Below are 21,696 nucleotides of genomic sequence, written 5' to 3' on the forward strand. Positions count from 1 at the left end.
CACAGAGCTCAGGATGCCCAGCACAGTCTACCCATATGCATCAGACTGGCACAGTAACAATTCACAAGGAACATGGGAACAGGGACGGGTGCCAGCTGGCGGGGGTGCAGAGGGGGGACAAGTTAAAAACCAATCAGTTCCGTGTGGGGAGCGATTGGATGTTAATTGCATCCAATTCACAAGTTTTAACTCTAATTCATATTACATGTAGTTTAAGGAACAAGATTATGTTTTTGGAGACTGAATTCAACCAGGCTGCCAAATTGGAAACATTGTGTAATTTCATGGCCTGTTACATGCTCTAAAAAGAATATATGAATTCTGATTCTCATTCTTTACATAAGAGATTACATGCTCTAAAGAGATTATATGAGATTACATGCTCTAAAAATAATAATAATATGAATTCTGATTCTTGTTCTTTATTCTGTTGTAAGAGATTACATTGTGAACTCAGATTGTGAGTTGATGGAATTTTCAATTAAGTTACAATTACTGTGCATTTAATTGAATTTGTTTCTCAATAACCAAAGAAATAGGAGATTCAGGAACAAAAAGATGAGGTCACAGCAACTGCACTTGATCTTAGCAATCTTCTCAGGGCTCCTGAGCCTCTGCCTAACTGGGTCTGTGGACTTCTGAGCCCTTTCCATTCATTCATACAACAAATGTTAAGAAATTCTAAATGTCTCCCACATGCCAGGCACTGTTCTAGGCTCTGAGGAGATGACAGTGGGAGTGAGACAGGCAAGGTTTCTGCCTCACTCATGTGAATGTTTCTAGCAAAGGGAGGTACACAAATAAGTTAACCAGACCATTTCAGTTAATCAGAACTTAGAAGAAAATAAGACAGGATGAGATGGCAGGTGGCGATGGGGCAAGGACAGGCTTAGATTCTGTGGGCTGAATGAAGGTGGCCTTGGAATTACGAGCTGGATATGACAAGGGCAGCAGGCTGGAAAGACAGGCCCAGTGCAAAGGCCTTGAGGCCACCACCATCCGGCTCAGCCTTGCCTGGCCTCTGGCATTTGCTGCTCCACCCATCCCGACACCCATGGTAAAAATACTCCAGGTGTTTATCACTCTGTGGGTAGTAAAATATTTTCATACCCATTATTTTACTCTTCTCATCAACACTTTAATATAGATGAGGCACGTATTATTATCTCCATTTTACACTTGAAGAAGCTGAGGCTGACATTTACCCGACCTCCTGAAAACTGCATAAAAAGCAGTGACATCTGTACCTGAACCCCATCCTCGCAAACTGATCCAATGTAGTTTCCTCCATCCCCCATATCATCAAGACAAACATCCTTTATTCTAAGATAAAAGTCCTCTAGCTCCCTTACTCAATCTTTACTCGTCATTCTGTCTACATTACACACCCCTAACACAGCATCAGCAAATCCACAGCATTCATGCCTTTCCACTGTATTCGGTGCCCATGACAGACATCACTAATCGATCCCAGCATTGTAGGCCACCACTGGCAAATGACCAAAGCTGGCCCTGCACAGAAGGGAGCCTATTAGGCATCACAAATCTAATACTTCCCCTCAACCATACTGCTTGGTTTTCACCTTCTATCTTATCTTTGCTGGATTCCTGGCACCTAGCTCAGCACCTGGTATATAGTGTGTGTCCCACAAATGTTTTTCCAGTGGGTAGGTAAATCAATGATTAACCTTGAACCAGAGATCCCAGAATACTCCCCCACATTGAAACAAACCTCTTTGCTGGGCAGATATCACTCTTAATTATTATAGATGTGCATACGCTAGTCTCTGTACACATAGGCACTTTTTTTTTTTTTTTTTTTTTGAGATGGAGTTTTGCTCTTGTTGCCCAGGCTGGAGTGCAATGGCACAATCTCGGCTCACTGCAACGTCCACCTCCCAGGTCCAAGCGATTCTCCTGCCTCAGCCTCCCATGTAGCTGGGAATACAGGTGCCTGCCACCACGCCTGGCTAATGTTTGTATTTTTAGTAGAGATGGGGTTTCACCATGTCGGCCAGGCTGGTCTCCAACTCCTGAACTCAGGTGATCTGCCCGCCTTGGCCTCCCAAAGTGCTGGGATTACAGGAATGAACCACTGCGCCCAGCCTCATAGGCACATATTTTAAGGCTTCCTGAAAGCTGGGACGTCCACCAAAACTCTCTAAATACCACAGAAACCAAAATCATGGCACACAGCAACAATGACCTAGATCAGGGGTCTGTCTCAGAGAGAGAAAAAAACAAAAACAAAAACAAAAACAAAAAAACTCTGGGGTATGTTGAGAGTTCTCTGTAATTAACCAAAGCCTCTATCTTTAAAAGAATCTTCTGCAAATACAGCAATCAACTCAACAATTGCTATCAGTTTGCTTGGTTCCAATGCACAAGTCAATAACTGCCCAGCCAGCTCTAGATAAAACCAGGGCCCTAAGAGGAATGGAATGCAGGCGAACTGCACAAATCCAGTCCCCAAGGTTTGGGTTACATCGTCAGTACTGTGTCACAGAGGCACAGAGGTCACAACTAACCTAACACTGCACGAATACCCAGGTGGATGCTAGTCTTTTAATTAGATCACTATGATGCCTTCCTCGCCAAAGGCCGTTCTACTTAACACCCTCCCCATATGCCCTTTCCACCTCCAGTTTGGATCTGAGCACGTATCTACTGGTCATTCAAGACAGATCTCGACTGGGTGCAGTGGCTCACACTTGTAATCCCAGCACTTTGGGAGGCCAAGGCGGGTGGATCACCTGGGGTCAGGAGTTCAAGACCAGCCTGGCCAACGTGGTGAAACCCCATTTCTACTAAAAAAAAAAAATATAAAAAATGAGCTGGGTGTGGTGGCACATGCTTATAATCCCAGCTACTCTGGAGGCTGAGGCAGGAGCATCACATGAATCCAGGAGGCAGAGGTTGCCGTGAGTCGAGATCGTGCCATTGTACTCCAGCCTGGGCGACAAGAGCGAAACTCAGTCTCAAAAGAAAAAAAAAAAAAAGACTTAGCTCACGTATTCCCTCCTCCAGGAAGCCTTCCTGAATGTTTCCTCATTCTGAGCTTCTTTGTACTGCAACGCTCGCCACTCTCTGTTAATGGTCTGATTTCCAGGGCTGCCTGCTCTTGCTAACTGTGAGCTCCCGTGCACTCAGCACCATGCCTGGTTGCCACAGAGAATGTGACCGACATGGTCTCTCCAGTCAGGGAACTCAAGATTATGAACCTGATGTACATTTTGGTGGGAGATGCATCTCAGGAGATTTCGTATAAACTGTCATTCGAATCCAGGTCAGTTAAAACTAGTGAATCAAGTAGAGCACACCTGTCCAAGCACAGGAATCTACTCTTTAGCTTCTGGTGGACACATCTTGGAAGCACTATATCATACACTAGGTCACACTAAGGCTTTCCACTGCTTCCCATCTTATATGGGAAGTTAATTAAGTTAATGAACCATCTTATATGGGAAGCAGTAGATGATAATTCCCACGAAACGAAAGGGGCACTAGCTTTAGTAGAGTTATTTTCTTTTCTTTCTTTTTTTTTTTTTTTTTTTTTTTTGAGACAGGGTCTTGCTCTGTTACCCAGGCTGGAGTGTGGTGGTGTGATCATGGCTCACTGCAGCCTCAATCTCCCAGGCTCAAACGATCCTCCAACCTCAGCCTACCAAGTAACTGAGACTACAGGCATGCACTACCACGCGCAGCTACTTTTTTTTTTTTTTTTTTTTTTTGAGACAGAGTCTCACTTTGTTGAGAGGGCTGGGGGGTTCCCAGAATACTCTCTACTGTAGACACTCTGGCTTCACTGGAGAGGTCAGCTGCCTCCTTGCCATTTTATCACACCAAACTTCCATTCTAAGTTAATGAACTAGGAATATTATTTTAAATAAGTGGGTCACTTAACAACAGTGAATATTTTAATTTTTTAAAAAGCACCAGTCAGGTGGGGTGCAGTAGCTCACACCTATAATACCAGCACTTTGGGATGCCAAGGCAGGCAGATCACTTGAGGTCAGGAGTTCGAGACCAGCCTGGCCAACAGGGTGAAATCTCAACTCTACTAAAAACACAAAAATTCACTGGGCGTTACAGCAGGCACCTGTAATTCCAGCTACTGGGAAGGCTGGAGCAGGAGAATTCCTTGGACCCAGGGGGCACAGGTTGCAGTAAGCTGAGATCACATCACTGCACTCCAGCTTGGACAACAGAGAGAGACTTGGTCTCAAAAAAAAAAAAAAAAAAAAAAGGAATAAGGTACTGATCCATGCTACAACATGGAAGAACCTTGAAAATACTATGCTAGAGGAAGGAAGCCAGACCCAAAACACCACACACTGTATGATTCCATGAAACGTCTAAGAAGGGTAAATACAGACAGTCCTTAACATAACCATGGTTCAATTTATGACTTTTTGACTCTACAATAGGATTATCAGGACATAACCCCATCATAAGTCAAGGAACATTTGGATATAGAAACAGAAAGTCATTTAATTAGTGGTTCTCTAAGGCTGGAGTTGAAATTAGGGATTAAGTGTTAACTAGCACAAGGGAATTTGGGGGGATAATGGAAATGCTCTAAAACTGAATTGTGATCGATGGTTACACAACTCTATAAATTTATTAAAAAGCACAAAAATTGGCTGGGCGTTGTGGCTCATGCCTGTAATCCCAACACTTTGGGAGGCTGAGGTGGGCAGATCACCTGAGGTCAGGAGTTCAAGACCAACCTGGCCAACATGGCAAAACTCCATTTCTACTAAAAATACAAAAATTAGCTGGGTGTGGTGGCAGGCTCCTGTAATCCCAGCTACTCCAGAGGCTGGGGCTGGAGAATCGCTTGAACCCGGGAGGCGGAGGTCGCAGTGAGCTGAGATCGTGCCACTGTACTCCAGCCTGAGCAACAAGAGCGAAACTCTGCCTCAAAGAAAAAAAAAAAAAAAGCACAAAAATCACTGAATTGAAAAAAAAAATCACTGAATTGTATACTTACAATTTTAACAGTATATAAAGTAGACCTCAATAAAGCTGTTTAAAAAAAAAAAAAAAAAAAAAAAACTTCCTCCCAGGTGCTCAGTAAAAGTCTGATAAAGCAGCAAAAGAGTTGTGAATGGAAAATGAAGTAACTTCCTCCTGCTGCATTTGAAACTGTCCACCAAGACCAGCAGACCTGGACACTGCACCAGCTCAACTAGTTTTCTGTGAAGATTCAGCAAGCATTTGTTTTCATGAGCTTTGTCCTATCTTTTTTTTTTTTTTTGAGATGGAGCCTTGCTCTGTTCCCCAGGCTGGAGTGCAGTGACGTGATCTCGGCTCACTGTAACCTCCGCCTCCCACGTTCGAGATTATCCTGCCTCAGCCTCTGGAGTAGCTGGGATTACAGCCACGGGCCACCACGTCCGGCCATTTTTTGTGTGTATTTTTAGTAGAGCCAGGGTTTCACCATGTTGGCCAGGCTGATCTCAAACTGCTGACCTCAAGTGATCCGCCTACCTTGGCCCCCGAAAGTGCTAGGATTACAGAAGTGAGACACCAAGCCCAGCCTGTCCTATATTTCAAGACTGCTTAATCTGCACACGAATCTATTAAAAGATTCCTAAGAATCCTATACTTTTGCATGGCAAATATTAGAACAACAGGATCAGCCATGAATGCTGCATTTTTATAAACTGCATCAAATTAACCTTGTGACAGAAGGACCTATTTACTTGATTTTTTTTTTTTTTGAGTCAGAGTCTCGCTCCGTTGCCCAAACTGGAGTGCAGTGGCGCGATCTCGGCTCACTGCAACCTCTGTCTCCTGGGTTCAAGCAATTGTCCTGCCTCAGCCTCCCAAGTAGCTGGGATTACAGGTGTGCGCCACCATGCCCAGCTAATATTTTTATATTTTTTGTAGAGATGGGGTTTCACTGTGTTGGCCAGGCTGGTCTCGAACTCCTGAATTGTGATCCGCCTGCCTCAGCCTCCCAAAGTGCTGGGATTCCAGGCATGAACCACCACAACCGGCAATTCTTTTACTATGTTACAGCTTTAATGGAGCCTTTTTGAGAAAACCAACTACAGTCATGAAAATGGACTGGATTATCGTCATGTGTAAAATCCCAATGTTAGCTGGAATGGAGTCTGCTGTACCAGTGAAAATCAGTCAATCGACAGTATGAGCCATATCTCAGATTTAAGACAGTAAGAACAAGGCCATTACATGACAATCATTTGAAATGGGCCATGAGGCTGGGCTCAGTGGCTCAGGCCTGTAATCTCAGCACTTTGGGAGGCCGAGACGGGAGGATCACCTGAGGTCAGGAGTTCCAGACCAGCCTGGCCAACATGGCAAAACCCCATCTCTACTAAAAATACAAAAATTAGCCAGGCATGGTGGTGAGTGCCTGTAATCCCAGCTACTCAGGTGGCTGAGACAGGACAATCGCTTGAACCCAGGAGGCGGAGGTTGCAGTGAGCCGAGATGGCACCACTGCACTCCAGCCTGGGGAACAGAGCGAGACTCCGTCTCAAAAAAAAAAAAAAAAAAAAAAAAAAAGAGCCATGAGCTATATTTATGTTTAATTAATTAACTTTTCAAAAAGGTTCACATGCTTAATCCATGAATTTCAGGAGCAGAAATCAATCCTAGACTATAATCTACAAATCAGATAAAAATCTAAGAATAGGTGGGGCGCAGTGGCTCACACCTGCAATCCCAGCAATTTGGGAGGCCGAGGTGGGCAGATCACTTGAGGCCAGGAGTTTGAAACCAGCCTGGGCAACAAAGCAAAACCTCGTCTCTATTCTAAAAAATAAATAAATAAATAAATTTTTTAAAGCGTTAAGATTACAGGCACAGTGGCCTGAAACCCTATCTCTACAAAAAATAAAAAAATTAGCCCTGGGTGTGGTTGCACATGCCTGTAGTCCCAGCTACTCAGGAAGCTGAGCCAGAAGGGTTGCTTGAGCCCAGGAAGCGGAGGCTACAGTGAGCCGGGATCGCACCACTGCACTTTAGCATGGGTGACAGAGCAAGACCTTGTCTTAAAAAAAAAAAAAAGTTTAGAAACTGCCTAAATATTTAACACTTGGGGAACTGGTTAGATAAACAATAGCTGTTTAGGTCTTTAAAATATTTACCAAGAGCTTATACTGATAAGTCAGTATCTTTATAACATAAGATGAAAAATAAGCAGGATAGGGAACTGTATGTTAAGTATGTTCTCAGTTATGCTTGAAGAATACAATACAGGCCAGGTGCAGTGGCTCATGGCTGTAATCCCAGCGCTTTGGGAGGCCAAGGCAGGCAGATCACCTGAGGTCAGGAGTTTGAGACCAGCCTGGCTAAAATGGTGAAATCCCGTTTCTACTAAAAATACAAAAAAAAGTCGGGTGTGGTGGCATGTGCCTGTAATCCCAGCTACTTGGGAGGCTGAGCCAAGAGAATCACTTGAACCCGGGAGGCAGAGGTTTGCAGTGAGCCAAGATCACGCCACTGCACTCCAGCTTGGGCAACAAGAGCAAAACTCCGTCTCAAAAAAAAAAAAAAAAATTATATATCTATATCTATCTATCTATCTATCTATCTATCTATCTATATATATATATATATATATTTACATATATAACAATTCCAAAGGGAATTATGTAAAAAAATTAAGAGCCACTTGGTAAAAGATTTACTGGTCATGGTTGCTAGGCATGGTGGCTCACTCTTGTAATCCCAGCACTTTGGGAGGCCGAGGCGGGCAGATCACGAGGTCAAGAGATCGAGACCATTCTGGCTAACACAGTGAAACCCTGTCTCTACTAAAAATACAAAAAATTAGCCGGGCCTGGTGGCGGGCCTGTAGTCCCAGCTACTCGGGAGGCTGAGGCAGGTGAATGGTGTGAACCCGGGAGGCGGAGCTTGCAGTGAGCCAAGATAGTGCCACTGCACTCCAGCCTGGGTGACAGAGCGAGACTCCATCTCAAAAAAACAAAAAGAATTACTGGTCATGGTTTTATTGCTTTCATACTTTTCCGAACCTAACTCATTTGCTAAAACAAGCATTTAAAAAAGTATTCGGGCTTCAAGAACCAGAAATATTATTGCCTTGAACTACAGATAAGGAATGAAGAAATATGGTTTAAAGGTTATGGTGAGGAAAAATCATGCAATTATTTAAAATGCTTATAGAAAACTTGGATATAGCATTTTTTAAAAGGTTAGATTGTAATATTAAATGAAAAAAAAACAGATCTACAAAAAGATTTAAATCTTTCTAACCCACAAATATAAAAACACTGCAATAAAAGATAATATACCCCAGGCCGGGCTCAGTGGCTCACACCTGTAATCCCAGCTCTTACGGAGGCAGCGGCAGGAGGACAGCTTGAGCCCAGGAATTCGAGACCTGCATGGGCAATATAGCGAGACCGCATTCTCCACAAAAAGGAAAAAAAAAGACAAAAAAAAGTGTAAAAGATAATATACCCCACAAATTTGCACAAAGAAAAACAAAGACACCATAACATTAAAAGTTGACTTTAGGTAGACAAAACTAGAGGAGAGGAACTTGATGCATAACAGTAAAAAAATAAAATATATCTTTCTTTCTTTTTTTTTTTCTTGAGACAGAGTCTCACTCTGTCACCCAGGCTGAAGTGCAGTGACATGATCTCGGCTCACTGCAACCTGCGCCTCCCAGGTTCAAGTGATTCTCCTGCTTCAGCCTCCCGAGTGGCTGGGATTACAGGTGCCCACCACCACGCCTGGCTGATTTTTTTTTTTTTTTTTTTTTTTTTCATTTTTAGTAGAGATGGAGTTTTACCATCTTGGCCAGGGTGGTCTCCAACTCCTGACCTCGTGATCCACCTGCCTTGGCCTCCCAAAGTGCTAGGACTACAGATGTGAACCACCACGCCCAGCCAAAATAAATCATTTTTAAAAATAAATAGACAAGCCCTATATGAAGAAAAACATAAAATTTTGTTAAACGGCATAAAGATCAAACAAATAGATAAAAAGAAACACCATTTTCCTGAATGGGAAGACTTATTAAACTCAAAACATCAATTCTTCCCAAATTAATGTACAAACTTAATACAATTCCAATAACAAATGCAGGAACGACTTGGCACCCCTTGTTCTGGGGTACAGGCCAGGCGTGGTGGCAGGCACCTGTAATCCCAGCTACCTGGGAGGCTGAGGCAGGAGAATCACTTGAACCCGGGATGCGGGGGTTGCAGTGAGCCAAGATCGCGCCATTGCACTCCTGCCTGGGTGACGAGAGAGACTTCATCTCAAAAAAAAAAAAAAAAAAAAAACAAAAGAAAGCCCCCGCACCCACAAAAAAATCCTAATACATATGGAAGCATTTCATCTATAATAATGGTAGCACTTCAGTCAGATGGGCAGAATGGGCTGCTTAACCAATGACGTTAACACAAAGGATCATGCAGCTGAAAAAAAAATAAGGATAAATTCCTGTCTCATAAGGATAAACTCCTAATGCAAACCACAGACAGAATGAAATTCCAGATGGATCAAGATCAAAGAAAAATGTTAAGTGTAAAAAATGAAAACGTTTACAGTAAAAATAACTGAGAAAAATACTGAAGAATCTGAGGATAAGATGCAGTACTCGAAAACCAAAACATTTTAAGGTTCACAGAATTAATTACGTAAAATTTGTAAATGTCTACATGACAAAAAGATACCATAAATACAGTGAAACAATAACTAAAGTGACAGATGAGAAAATATTAACAGAACATATAGCTGAAAAAATTAATATTCACAAAAACTCTGTTTCTACAAATGGATAAGACAAGCAACTCAAAAAATAAAAAGCACAGAAGGTGAAGAAATCAACCACAAAAAAAGTTGGCCAAGAAATATAAGAAAAGATACTCAATCTCACTAATAGCCCAAGAAAGTATAGTAACACTGAGGCCCAGGTTAGGACTAAGGACTTCAAAAGCAATCATAGTGCTAGCAAGAGCATGGGGAAATAGGTATTGCCGATAGGAATAGAAATATGAATTGCTATACCTTTCTGCAAAGAGATCAAGCAGTATAATTTTTGTTGTTGTTGTTGAGATAGGGTCTCATTCTGTCACCCACACTGGAGTGCAATGGCACAATCATGGCTCACCGCAGTCTCGACCTCCCGGGTCCAAGTGATCTTCCACCTCAGCCTCCCAAGTAGCTGAGACCACAGGCACTACCACGGTCAGTTAATTTTTTTAATTTTTTTTTTTGTAAAGACAGGGGTCTCACTATGTTGCCCAGGCTGGTCTGTAACTCCTGGGCTTAAGCAATCCTCCTGCCCTGGCCTCCCAAAGTGCTAGAATTATAGGTATGAGCCACTGTGCTTGGCCAGTATAATTTTTTTTAAGGTGCATAACCCTTTAACCCAGCAATCCCACTTCTAGGAAATCACCCTATAAAAATAAAAGCCCTAACAGCTAGAAAATGAACAAGAAATGAACAGACAGCTCACCAAAAGGGATATGGAGATGGCCAACAAGCACAGGAAAAGATGTCCAACATCATTAGTCATTAGGGAAATGCAAATTCAAACCACAATAAGACACAACTACACACCTATCAGAATGGCTAAAATACAAAGTCATGACAAAACCAAATGCTAGCAAGGACACAGAGAAACTGGATCACTGCCACACTACTGGTGGGAACGCAAAACGGTACAGCCGCTCTAGATAAAACTAACTATGCAAATACCACACAACCTAGCAATGACACTCTTGTGCCAGAGAAATTATTGTTGGCAAGAAAGAAAAAGGTAGACTCATGAACTACTGGTAGAAATGTTTCGAAAGCCAGAGGCTGCTCTCTTTGACTCAGCAACCCAACTCCTGGAAACCTATACCAGAAATATAAAATCCTCAGTATATTAAAAAAAAATGATGCTTAAGAATGTCTATTGCTTCACTGTCCATCATAGTAAAAATCAGAAACAAAGTCAGTATTCCACAGGCAACTGTTTGTACATCTGCAACATGCAATGCAATGTAGCCTTTTAAAAAGAATTATTAGCTGGGCGGGGGCAGTGGCTCCCACCTGTAATCCCAGCACTTTGGGAGGCCAAGGTGGACAGATCACTTGAGGTCAGCAATTTGAGACCAGCCTGGCCAACGTGGTGAAATCTCGTCTCTAATAAAAACACAAAAATTAGCCGGGTGTGGTGGCGGGCGCCTGTAATCCCAGCTACTCAGGAGGCTGAGACAGGAGAATTGCTTGAACCTGGGAAGTGGAGGTTGCAGTGAGCCAAGATTGCACCACTGCACTTCAGCCTGGGTGACAGAGCGACATTCTGTCCCCAAAAAAATAAATAAATAAAAAGAATCATTAGAACTATAACTCGGAGGCCGGGCCCAGTGGCTCAGGCGCCTGTAATCCCAGCACTTTGGGAGGCCAAGGTGGGCAGATCACGAGGTCAGGAGATTGAGACCATCCTGGCTAACACGGTGAAACCCTATCTCTACTAAAAATACAAAAAGTGAGCCGGGCACGGTGGCGGGCGCCTGTAGTCCCAGCTACTCAGGAGGCTGAGACAGGAGAATGGTGTGAACCCGGGAGGCGGAGCTTGCACTGAGCCAAGATCGCATCACTGCACTCCAGCCTGGGCGACAGAGCAAGACTCCGTCTCGGAAAAAAATAAAAAGACCAGGCGCGGTGGCTCACGCCTATAATCCCAGCACTTTGGGAGGCTGAAGCGGGCAGATCATGAGGTCAGGAGATCAAGACCATCCTGGCCAACATAGTGAAACTACATCTCTACTAAAATACAAAAATTAGCCAGGCGTGGTGGTGCGTGCCTGTAATCCCAGCTACTCAGGAGGCTGAGGCAGGAGAATCACTTGAACCAGGGAGTTTCAGTGAGCTGAGATCGCACCACAGCACTCCAGTCTGGCGACAGAGCAAGACACCATCTCCAAAAAATATAAAAAATTAAAAAAAAAGAACTATAACTTGGAAATGTTTCAATGCAGGAGTACCAAGATAAAAAATAAAAATGCACAGCATTATGTATGATTCTATTTTTGTAAAACAATGGCAATAAGGCTACATATATGTGTATATATACATGGCTATTTTATCTGTAAATAATTGTGTATGCATGGAAAAATATAGAACAAATAATTCTTGGTCATTAACAGAAGCAACCCAAAGGGAAGGAAAACATACAGGACAGAAAAAACGGGACCCTCCCCCTCTCCCCAAAAAAAAATAGTTGACCAAAAAGTAAAAAGAAAAAAATTCATGCTTGGCAACAGTGATAACTCACAAGGCAGCAGTTTTCAAGGTACCATAAGTGTGAAGGTTTGAGAATAGCAGAAAGGTACATACAAATAATCAAATTAATCTTTGTACAGAGGAACCAGAAAATGGAAAAATAACCTATCTTTAAATGGTAAATCATAATTTCTGATGATTTTCTTTTTCTTTTCTTTTTTTTTTTTTTTTTTTTTTTTGAGACGGAGCTTCATTCTTGTTGCCCAGGCTGGAGTACAATGGCGTGATCTCGGCTCACCACAACCTCTGGCTCCCAGGTTCAAGCAATTCTTCTGCCTCAGCCTCCTGAGAAGCTAGGATTACAGGCATGCACCACCACGCCCAGCTAATTTTGTATTTTTAGTAGAGACAGGGTTTCTCTATGTTGGTCAGGCGGGTCTCGAACTCCTGACCTCAGGTGATCTGTGCTCCTCGGCCTTCCAAAGTGCTTGGATTACAAGCATGAGCCACCGTGCCCGGCTCTGATAATTTCCAAATGTTACTAATATAAACAATAATTGTCCTCCCTGGTATAGACAGATCTCCAACTCTTGGTCTAGATGCAAATAAATGCTGCCTGGATACTCTTGGCGGATGAGGACCGTCAAAATCAGGAACAGGTGCTGGCACTGAGAAGGAATCTGCGGCAGGAGCCAGTAAATCAAAATGGAAAAAGAGAATGGAGAAAAACAAGAGCCCCTAGATGCAGGCGTGAATAAATGCGACACGAGAAATCACATGAAGCCAATAGTCAATGGGATCTCCAAGTATGGTCAAAGTCCACAGCCTGAGAGAACAAAAAATTCAAACCAAAAGCTTGCTTTAAAAAAATAAAAACTCAGCCAGGCACAGTGGCATGCACCTGGAGTCTCAGCTACTTGGGAGTTTGAGGAGGGAGGATCACTTGAGGCCAGGAGTTCAAAGCCAGCCTGGGCAATATAACAAGACCCGTCTTTAAATCATTTTCTTAATAAATAAAAATAAAGGCCAGGCACGGTGGCTCATGCCTGTAATCCTAGCACTTTGGGGGGCCGAAGCGGGTAGATTGCCTGAGCTCAGGAGTTCAAGACCAGCCTGGGCAACATGGTGAAACCTCATCTCTACTAAAATACAAAACAAAAAAAAATTAGCCGGGTATGGCGGCATGTACCTGTAATCCCAACTACTCGGGAGGCTGAGACAGGAGAATCACTTGAACCTGGGAGGCAGAGGTTGCAGTGAGCCAAGATTATGCCACTGCACTCCAGACTGGGCAACACAGCGGGACTCCATCACAAAATTAAATACATAAATAATAAATAAATAAAAATAAAAAATTTAAAAACCAATATATATTTCTTTTCATTCCTGCTTTCTGGCCAGCAGTGCATGAGACCACCCTTTTCTCCTCTCTCTTGATATATATATATATTTATTTATTTATTTATTTATTTTTTATTTTTTATTTTTTATTTTTTCCCAGTAGAGACAGGGTTTCACTATGTTGGCCAGGCTGGTCTCGAACTCCTGGCCTCAAGCAATCTGCCCCCCTCAGCCTCCCAAAGTGCTGGGATTACAGGCGTGAGCCACCGTGCCTGGCCACTAACAATAATCTTGACTGTTGTTTTGAGGTTTTGTCAGTCTGATGGGTGAAAAGTAGGCAGCTCACTGTTGCTTTAATTTGCATTTCCTTGACCACTAGTGAATTTCGGTGTCTTTCTTTTTCCTAATATATGTTTGCTGGCTATTTGGCTTTGCTGTTTTATACCAAGCTTCCATGGTAGAGCCACGACATTATTTCTCAACCTCCACATCTGGGTAATCACTGAATCTCATCAAGGCTCACTCCCAAACCTCAATCCTTCTGTCTCTTCCCCAGTCCCTGCTTCACTCTGCCCTCCAACCCCGGTTCTCCCAGATTCCATCTCACCCCACCCACCTCCACTCCTCCACCCACCCCAACCCATGCATCCTGGGCAGAAGCCATCTACCTGAAATGCAAATCTGACTGTGTCATTTTCTTTCTTTTTTCCCGATTGGTACCATACTACGCTATAGGTACACAGTACATGACATGATTTTAGGGAAACACAGATAAACATTTATGTGTGTCAGGAAAAAATATAACCAGCCCCAGACCAGAGTAGACAGTGCCTTGGAATTCCACCTCAAGCCAACCTCTGGCTCAGATGGAACACAGAAATGGCGAAAATGGTGAAAATGGTACACAATGGCCTAAGTTAAAGAAATAATGCCCTGCCAGGCACGGTGGCTCATGCCTGTAATCCCAGCACTTTGGGAGGCCGAGGCGGGCAGATCACGAGGTCAGGAGTTTAAGACCAGCCTGGCCAACATGGTGAAACCTCATCTCCACGAGAAATACAAACATTAGCCAGGCATGGGGGCAGGCGCCTGTAGTCCCAGCTACTCGGGAGGCTGAGGCAGGAGAATCACTTGAACGTAGGAGGCAGAGGTTGCAGTAAGCCAAGACTGCACCACTGTACTCCAGCCTGGACAACAAAAGCAAAACTCTGTCTCAAAAATAAAAAATAAACAAAAGAAATACTGCCCTAACCGATGGCATTCCAATACTTCCCTGTGATAGCAGAGAAGAACCTGCTGACTTTCCAACTGATCTCCCAAACCAAACAACACTCATTCATGCACCCCACCATTTTGCCCCACATCCCTGCACCTTCACATCTGCTATTCCCTCTGCCTAAAATTCCTATCCCACCTATTTGACCGCTAACAACCCTGTTGTCGCCCTATGACAACTAATATTTATTACAGGTCACCATAATTGCCCACAATTTACATGTCCAACTCCCAGATTCAATTCTGAATTTCTTGAAGACAGCAACCATCTCATCCAGTTTGCATCGCCAATGCCAACATAGTACTCTATAAATAAATACCTGTTGAATGAAGGAATTAATGAGGCAATCCCTCCAACCTTCAGTTACTAGTAACTGTCAAAAAACACAGGTATGTCTAGTCATACAAAAAAAATGTTTTGAGTTTATTACGTTTTAACTGGGTGTACCAAGCAAATATTATTACAGCTAATCCTGACTAAAACCCTAGCAAGTGAGTATCATTATTATTATCTGATTTCCCAGATGGTGCATGCGAGGTTTAAAGGAGCTAAGTCAGTCCAAAATTACACAGCTGGTAACTGGTGATTTGTGGCTGAAGGAGGCATGAAGGTAAGTATATCTGACACCAAAGCTCACACCCCATGCTCACCACCTCTCTCCACTGTCAGGTTCATGACGAAGATGATGGTGCTAACATATTGTTTACTATGGCCTAGGCAGTATTTCTCAACAACTATCAATATAAGTAAGACAAATACTAATTTAAATTTAGATATAAAAATAGGTTCAGGGCCAGGCATAGTGACTCACGCCTATAATCCCAGCACTTTGGGAGGCCAAGAAGGGTGAATCACCTGAGGTCGGGAGTTTGAGAACAGCCTGGCCAACATGGTTAAACCCCGTCTCTACTAAAAACACAAAAATTAGCTGGGTGTGGTGACACACGCCTAAAATCCCAGCTACTCGGAGGCTAAGGCACAAGAATTGCTAGAACCTGGGAGGCAGAGGTTGCAGTGAGCCGAGATCACGCCACTGCACTCCAGCCTGGGCGACAGAGTGCAATCCTGTCTCAAAAAAAAAAAAAAAAAATCAGATATAAAAATGGGCTTAGATTTGTTAAACGTCCTGGAGGTTCCCCATTGCTAGAAATAATCTTTTTTCAAAAAAAAAAAAAAAAAAACACCCAAGCAATTCATTTAATCAAGCAGTAAAATAAAAGAGTATGCAATATGGACTGTCTACTACAGAGCCTCAAAGTGGAAATAAAGTACTTGGGGTAAGGGAGGGGGAGAGTCCAATTAATGAACCCCAGGATTTTTGGCCAGGATGACAAGAATCGTAACATCCAGTCAACACCTCAAACTAGTTAGAGGCTGGTAAGAAACTTGTGATGCAGGGAACATAAAAATCACATGACAAACATTCAGAGATATTTAAAAGAGAAAAAAAGCCTGAAAAAGCCATTCCGTTTCATAAGTCCTCTGGGGGATACACGTGACAGTTTTCAACTGCATTAAGAATAACATCAGGAACAACAAAGGGCAGCTGGTTTTGGTTTTTAGCTTCCTGAAAAGTCCAGAACTGATTCTAATTCCTCAAAAGGTTAAAAAAAAAAAAAAAATCACCAAAACAAATCATTCTTTCCTGCATGCTTTGAAAGGAAAAGAAATGCTCTCCTATGATTTCTTCTGACAGTCACCTGAAAGTTCATTAAAAAGAGCAATTTCTTGTTTGTTTGTTTGTTTGTTTTGAGACAAGGTCTCACTCACATCGCCCAGGCTAGAGTGCAGTGGCGGGTTGATGACTCACTGCAGCCTCAACCTCCTAGGCTCAAGTGATCCTCCCGCTTCAGCCTCTTGAGTAGCTGAGACCACAGGCCTGCACCACCGCACCTGGCTAGCTAATTTTTGGTTTTTTTGTAGACATGGGCTTTCGCCATGTTGGCCAGGCTGGTCTCGAACTCCTGGGCTCAAGTGATCCTCCCACCTTGGCCTCCCAAAGGGCTTGAGATTACAAGTGCGGGCCACTGCACCTGGCCAAAATTAACAACTTCTAAATACAGATGAATACCTGAAGCCAACTCACTGCCACCCATATGGCAAAGAGATCCAGTGTGTGAGTGTGTGGTAAATGTCTACCAAGTGTCAAAACACCTTACATATCCTTATAATGAAAATCACAACAGCTAACGATTACTGGAAACTTACTACCTGCCAGGCAATGTTTTAAGGGTTGCACATGAACTGACTCATAACAACCCTCTGAAGTGAATACCATTATACTACCCATTTCAGAGTTGAGGATATTGAGGTGCAAGAAAGAAACTTGCCCAAAATCACAACACAACCCAGAACTGGCAAACCCAGGATTCAAATGCCAAGCTCCAAAGCCCATGCTGATTCCACTGCCCCCATTATCATTTCTGTTCATAATTTAAAGGGAAAACTTCCAGATCACGTCCTCTGATTCCGTATGGGACAAAGACGCCTTGGCGGAACAATCACGTGTCTAGTCTTTGAGGTAACTTCTAGGGCCTACAAAGCTCCTGGGCCATTATTTCTAGAGGGCAAAATATTCCAAAGATATCTTAAAGCTTCTTCACAGTCCAGTCTGACTGAAAGAACACGGAATAATTTCAATGAACCATAAGAATGAGTCTTTGTTCCTAGGGAAAAACAGAGCTAGAAAACATCACCAACAAAGAGAAGCACGCATTTCAGAGCCCAGCGGCTGCCACCACTTCCTCCTGGGGAGGCTTCTCAGGACTCCATCTGAAGGAAAAAACAAGTCTCACCTGCATTTCCCCTAATGTCAATACTGCTTTATGTTCCATGTGAAGACGGCTGCATCTCACGGTGTCCGTCTCTCACAAGATCAAATATACATATATACACACACACACACATATATACACACACATATAAATATATATATATACATGTATACATATATATATACCCACACACACATACAAAAACATGCTCACACACATCCACCTTGGATTTTGTATTTTGGCAAAATACGGTGCACCATTTAGGCTCCCAAATCCAGCAATGGTCTGCTCTGTCCTGCTAGCACTGTCTCTACTCGAAACATTACTCATCCACCAACACCTTGGCAGCTTTTTTTCGGTGTAAGGATATGTACTATTATTTACTTATTTGTCTTGAATTTGACTCACTTTGTTCAGTTACATACACCTGTTTAAGAAGAAAAATTATTTTAAAATTTAAAAAATGGAAAGCTCCATCACAGTTGTAAATGGTAAACTAGCATCATATGACATAAAAACAGTAGCCTTAAAACTAAACATAGGCCGGGCGTGGTGGCTCATGCCTGTAATCCCACCACTTTGGGAGGCTGAGGCAGGTGGATCACTTGAGGTCAGGTGTTTAAGACCAGCCTGACCAACATGGTGAAACCCCGTCTCTACTAAAAATACAAAAATTACCCAGGCCTGGAGGCGCGCACCTATAGTCCCAGCTACTAGGGAGGCTGAGTCAAGAGAATCGCTTGAACCCGGGAGGTGGAGGTTGCAGTGAACTGAGATCGCGCCACTGCACTCCAGCCTGTGCGACAGAGCAAGGCTCCATCTCAAGTTAAAAAAAAAAAAAAAAAAAACTAAATACAATTAATGTAATAAATTTTGACTCTCTGCCATGGCCAGAGGACGGCTCTGAGCCTGAAATCTGCACACTCTGTTTTAAAAAAGAGAGGCATACGAAAAACATATTGTTTTTAACTATTTTGAACAAGCTGTCATTTTTGTAAGTCAAAAACGATCCAGGCCGGGTGTGGTGGCTCATGCCTGTAATCCCAGCACTTTGGGAGGCCGAGGCGGGAGGATCACCTGAGGTCGGGAGTTCAGGTCCAGCCTGACCAACATGGAGAAATACTGTCTCTACTAAAAATACAAAATTAGCCAGGCATGGTGGTACACACCTGTAATCCCAGCTACCTGGAAGGCCGAGGCAAGAGAATCGCTTGAACCCAGGAGTCGGAGGTTGCGGTGAGCCAAGATCGCGCCATTGCAGTCCAGCCTGGGCAACAAGAGCGAAACTCCATCTCAAAAAAAGAAAAAAAAATTTCCTTGAAAAAGTAGTGAAAAGCAGGCCAGGCGCAGTGGATCACGCCTATAATCCCAGCACTTTGGGAGGCCGAGGCGGGCGGATCACAAGGTCAGGAGATCAAAACTATCCTGGCTAACACGGTGAAACCCCATCTCTACTAAAAATACAAACAAATTAGCTGGGCATGGTGGCGGGCGTCTGTAGTCCCAGCTACACGGGAGGCTGAGGCAGGAGAACAGCGTGAACCTGGGAGGCAGAGCTTGCAGGGAGCCGAGATAGCGCCACTGCACTCCGGCCTGGGTGACAGAGCGACACTCCATCTCAAAAAAAGAAAGAAAAAGTAGTGAAAAGCTAGTAGTGAAAAGTAGTGAAACAAAAGGAGAAAAGGGCAGATGGCTGGATCAGAGAGCAGGGGAAAGCATGTGAGGCCTCCAGGCTGTGTTAAGGACATGGGTCTTTCTCCCAAGAGCAAAGACAAGGCAGCTGGGAGGTTTCAAGGGAGCATGAGGTGAGGGAATCTGCATTCTGCATTCAATGTGGTGGAAGCAGGACAAGAACGAATGGGAAGAGCCTAGGGCTGCAACGGCCATCCTGTGAGATGCTGGTGATGGGGACCGCGGGCCAGCAGAGGAGTTGGAGGGAAGTGAGTGGATTTGAGCTCAACTCCAGGGTCGGGCCAGCTATCAGCGGTGAGGAAGGGAGGCAACTCATCTATCTTGTCAGTCCTAAGTTATTTTTAAATGTTCGCTGACTTTCCCTCTTGAGATTCAACTTTCTTCTTCTTTTTAATTATTTTTTTGAGACAGAGTCTTACTCTCTCACTCAGGCTGCATTGCAACGGTGTGATCTCGGCTTACTGCAACCTCTGCCTCCTGGGTTCAAGCGATTCTCCTGTCTCAGCCTCCCGAGTAGCTGGGATTACAGGTGGGCACCACCACGCCTGGCTAATTTTTTTATTTTTAGTAGAGACGGGGTTTTGCCATGTTGGCCAGGCTGGTCTTGAACTCCTGACCTCAAGTGATTCGCCTGCCTCAGCCTCCCAAAAGGCTGGAATTATAGGCGTGAGCCACTGCATCCAGCCGAGATTCAACTTTCTCACAGAATAGGGACAATGATGTGGCCTTTCCAACATGAAGGTGGTGCCACCTTTACCCAAATACATTTCAAAGGTAAGACCAGGTCTCTGATATTAAGAAGGAATCCCACTGAGGTAGAGGAGAATAATTGTTTTTTTTAAACTCAGCCTCAAAAACCATTTAGTCACTAAATAGCACACAAGGGAGAAAGAACAAGTCATGGAACTCTAGCCGTTCCAAAACGTCTAACTTAGGCTATGGCATTTTGCCTCTCTGAATCTGTTTTCTCATCAGTAAAAAAGGGATAACCCAGGCACAGTGTGGCTCATACCTGTAATACCAACACTTTGGGTGGCCAAGGTGGGAGGATCACTTGAGTCCACAAGTTTGAGACCAGCCTGGGCAACATAGTGAGACCCCATCTCTACAAAAAATACAACAATTAGCCAGGTATGGTGGCTTGCATCTGTAGTCTTAGCTACTCAGGAGGCTGAGATGGGAAGATCTTGAGCCTGGGAGGTTGAGGCTGATGTGAACCATGATCACACCACTGTACTCCAGGCTGAGCAACAGAGCAAGACCCTGTCTCAAAAACAAAAAAAGAAAGGGCAATACTTCTGCTCCTTCTGAGGACTAAGAATCAACATAAATAAAATGTAGCAAAAGCAGTCATAAACTATAACTATTATTATTGCTTTTTTTTTTTTTTTTTTTTTTTCTGAGACAGAGTATCGCTCTTGTTGCCCAGGCTGGAACGCAATGGCGCAATCTCGGCTCACCAAAACCTCCGCCTCCTGGGTTCAAGCACTTCTCCTGCCTCAGCCTTCCTGCCTAGCTGGGATTACAGGCATGCACCACCATGCCTGGCTAATTTTATATTTTAAGTAGAGATGGGGTTTCTCCACGTTGGTCAGGCTGGTCTCGAACTCCCGACCTCAGGTGATCCTCCCGCCTTGGCCTCCCAAAGTGCTGAGATTACAGGAGTGAGACACCATGCCTGGCTATTATTATTATTAATATCATTATTTAGGGACAGGGTCTCTGTTGCCCAGGCTGGAACGCAATGGAGCAATCTCAGCTTGCCAAAACCTCCGCCTCCTGGGTTCAAGCACTTCTCCTGCCTCAGCCTCCCTGCTTAGCTCAGATTACAGGCATGCGCCACCATGCCTGGCTAATTTTGTATTTTAAGTAGAGACGGGGTTTCTCCACGTTGGTCAGGCTGGTCTCAAACTCCCGACTTCAGGTGATCCTCCCGCCTCAGCCTCCCAAAGTGCTGGGATTACAGGCGTGAGCCACCATGCCTGGCTATTATTATTATTATTATTATTATTATTATTATTATTATTATTTTAGAGACAGGGTCTCTGTCTATTGCCCAAGCTAGAATGCAATGGCACGATCATAGCTCACCGCAGCCTTGAACTCCTGGCCTCAAGCAATCCTCCTACCTTAGCCTCCCAAAGCAATGAGATTACAGACATGAGCCACAGCGCCTGGCCTATTATTAGTAATAGTAAGCCACGTACTCCTTTTAGCCATAAACAACAGTTATCACAGAAAGAATTAACTTTTTAAATTCTACTATAAAATAGAACATTTTCTATAACAAAGGTTATGGTAGTAAATTCTATTATATAGGTTCAGTATTCCTTATCCAAAATGCTTAGGATCAGAAATGTTTCGGATTTCAGATTTTTCCTGACTGTG

At 43.6% G+C, this 21,696-nt stretch overlaps 1 protein-coding gene across 14 annotated transcripts in view; it reads right to left on the bottom strand.

The window, feature by feature from the left end:
- LOC129527637 (sorting nexin-29-like) overlaps positions 1-21,696 on the bottom strand; it is a 173,974-nt gene that overhangs the window by 120,071 nt on the left and 32,207 nt on the right. For 8 of the 14 annotated variants that reach the window (XR_008672650.2, XR_010131351.1, XR_010131352.1 and 5 more), the window contains exon 4: positions 18,786-18,908. The exons of the other annotated variants lie outside the window; for them this stretch is intronic. Coding sequence is in view for 4 of the 8 variants with exons in the window: in XM_063699649.1 (XP_063555719.1) it covers positions 18,786-18,908 (123 nt within the window). In the remaining 4 variants the exon portion in view is untranslated. The remainder of the gene's footprint in view (positions 1-18,785; positions 18,909-21,696) is intronic. 14 annotated transcript variants of the gene reach the window in all.

This window comes from Gorilla gorilla, chromosome 18, assembly GCF_029281585.2.
Source record: "Gorilla gorilla gorilla isolate KB3781 chromosome 18, NHGRI_mGorGor1-v2.1_pri, whole genome shotgun sequence".
Taxonomy (NCBI): domain Eukaryota; kingdom Metazoa; phylum Chordata; class Mammalia; order Primates; family Hominidae; genus Gorilla; species Gorilla gorilla.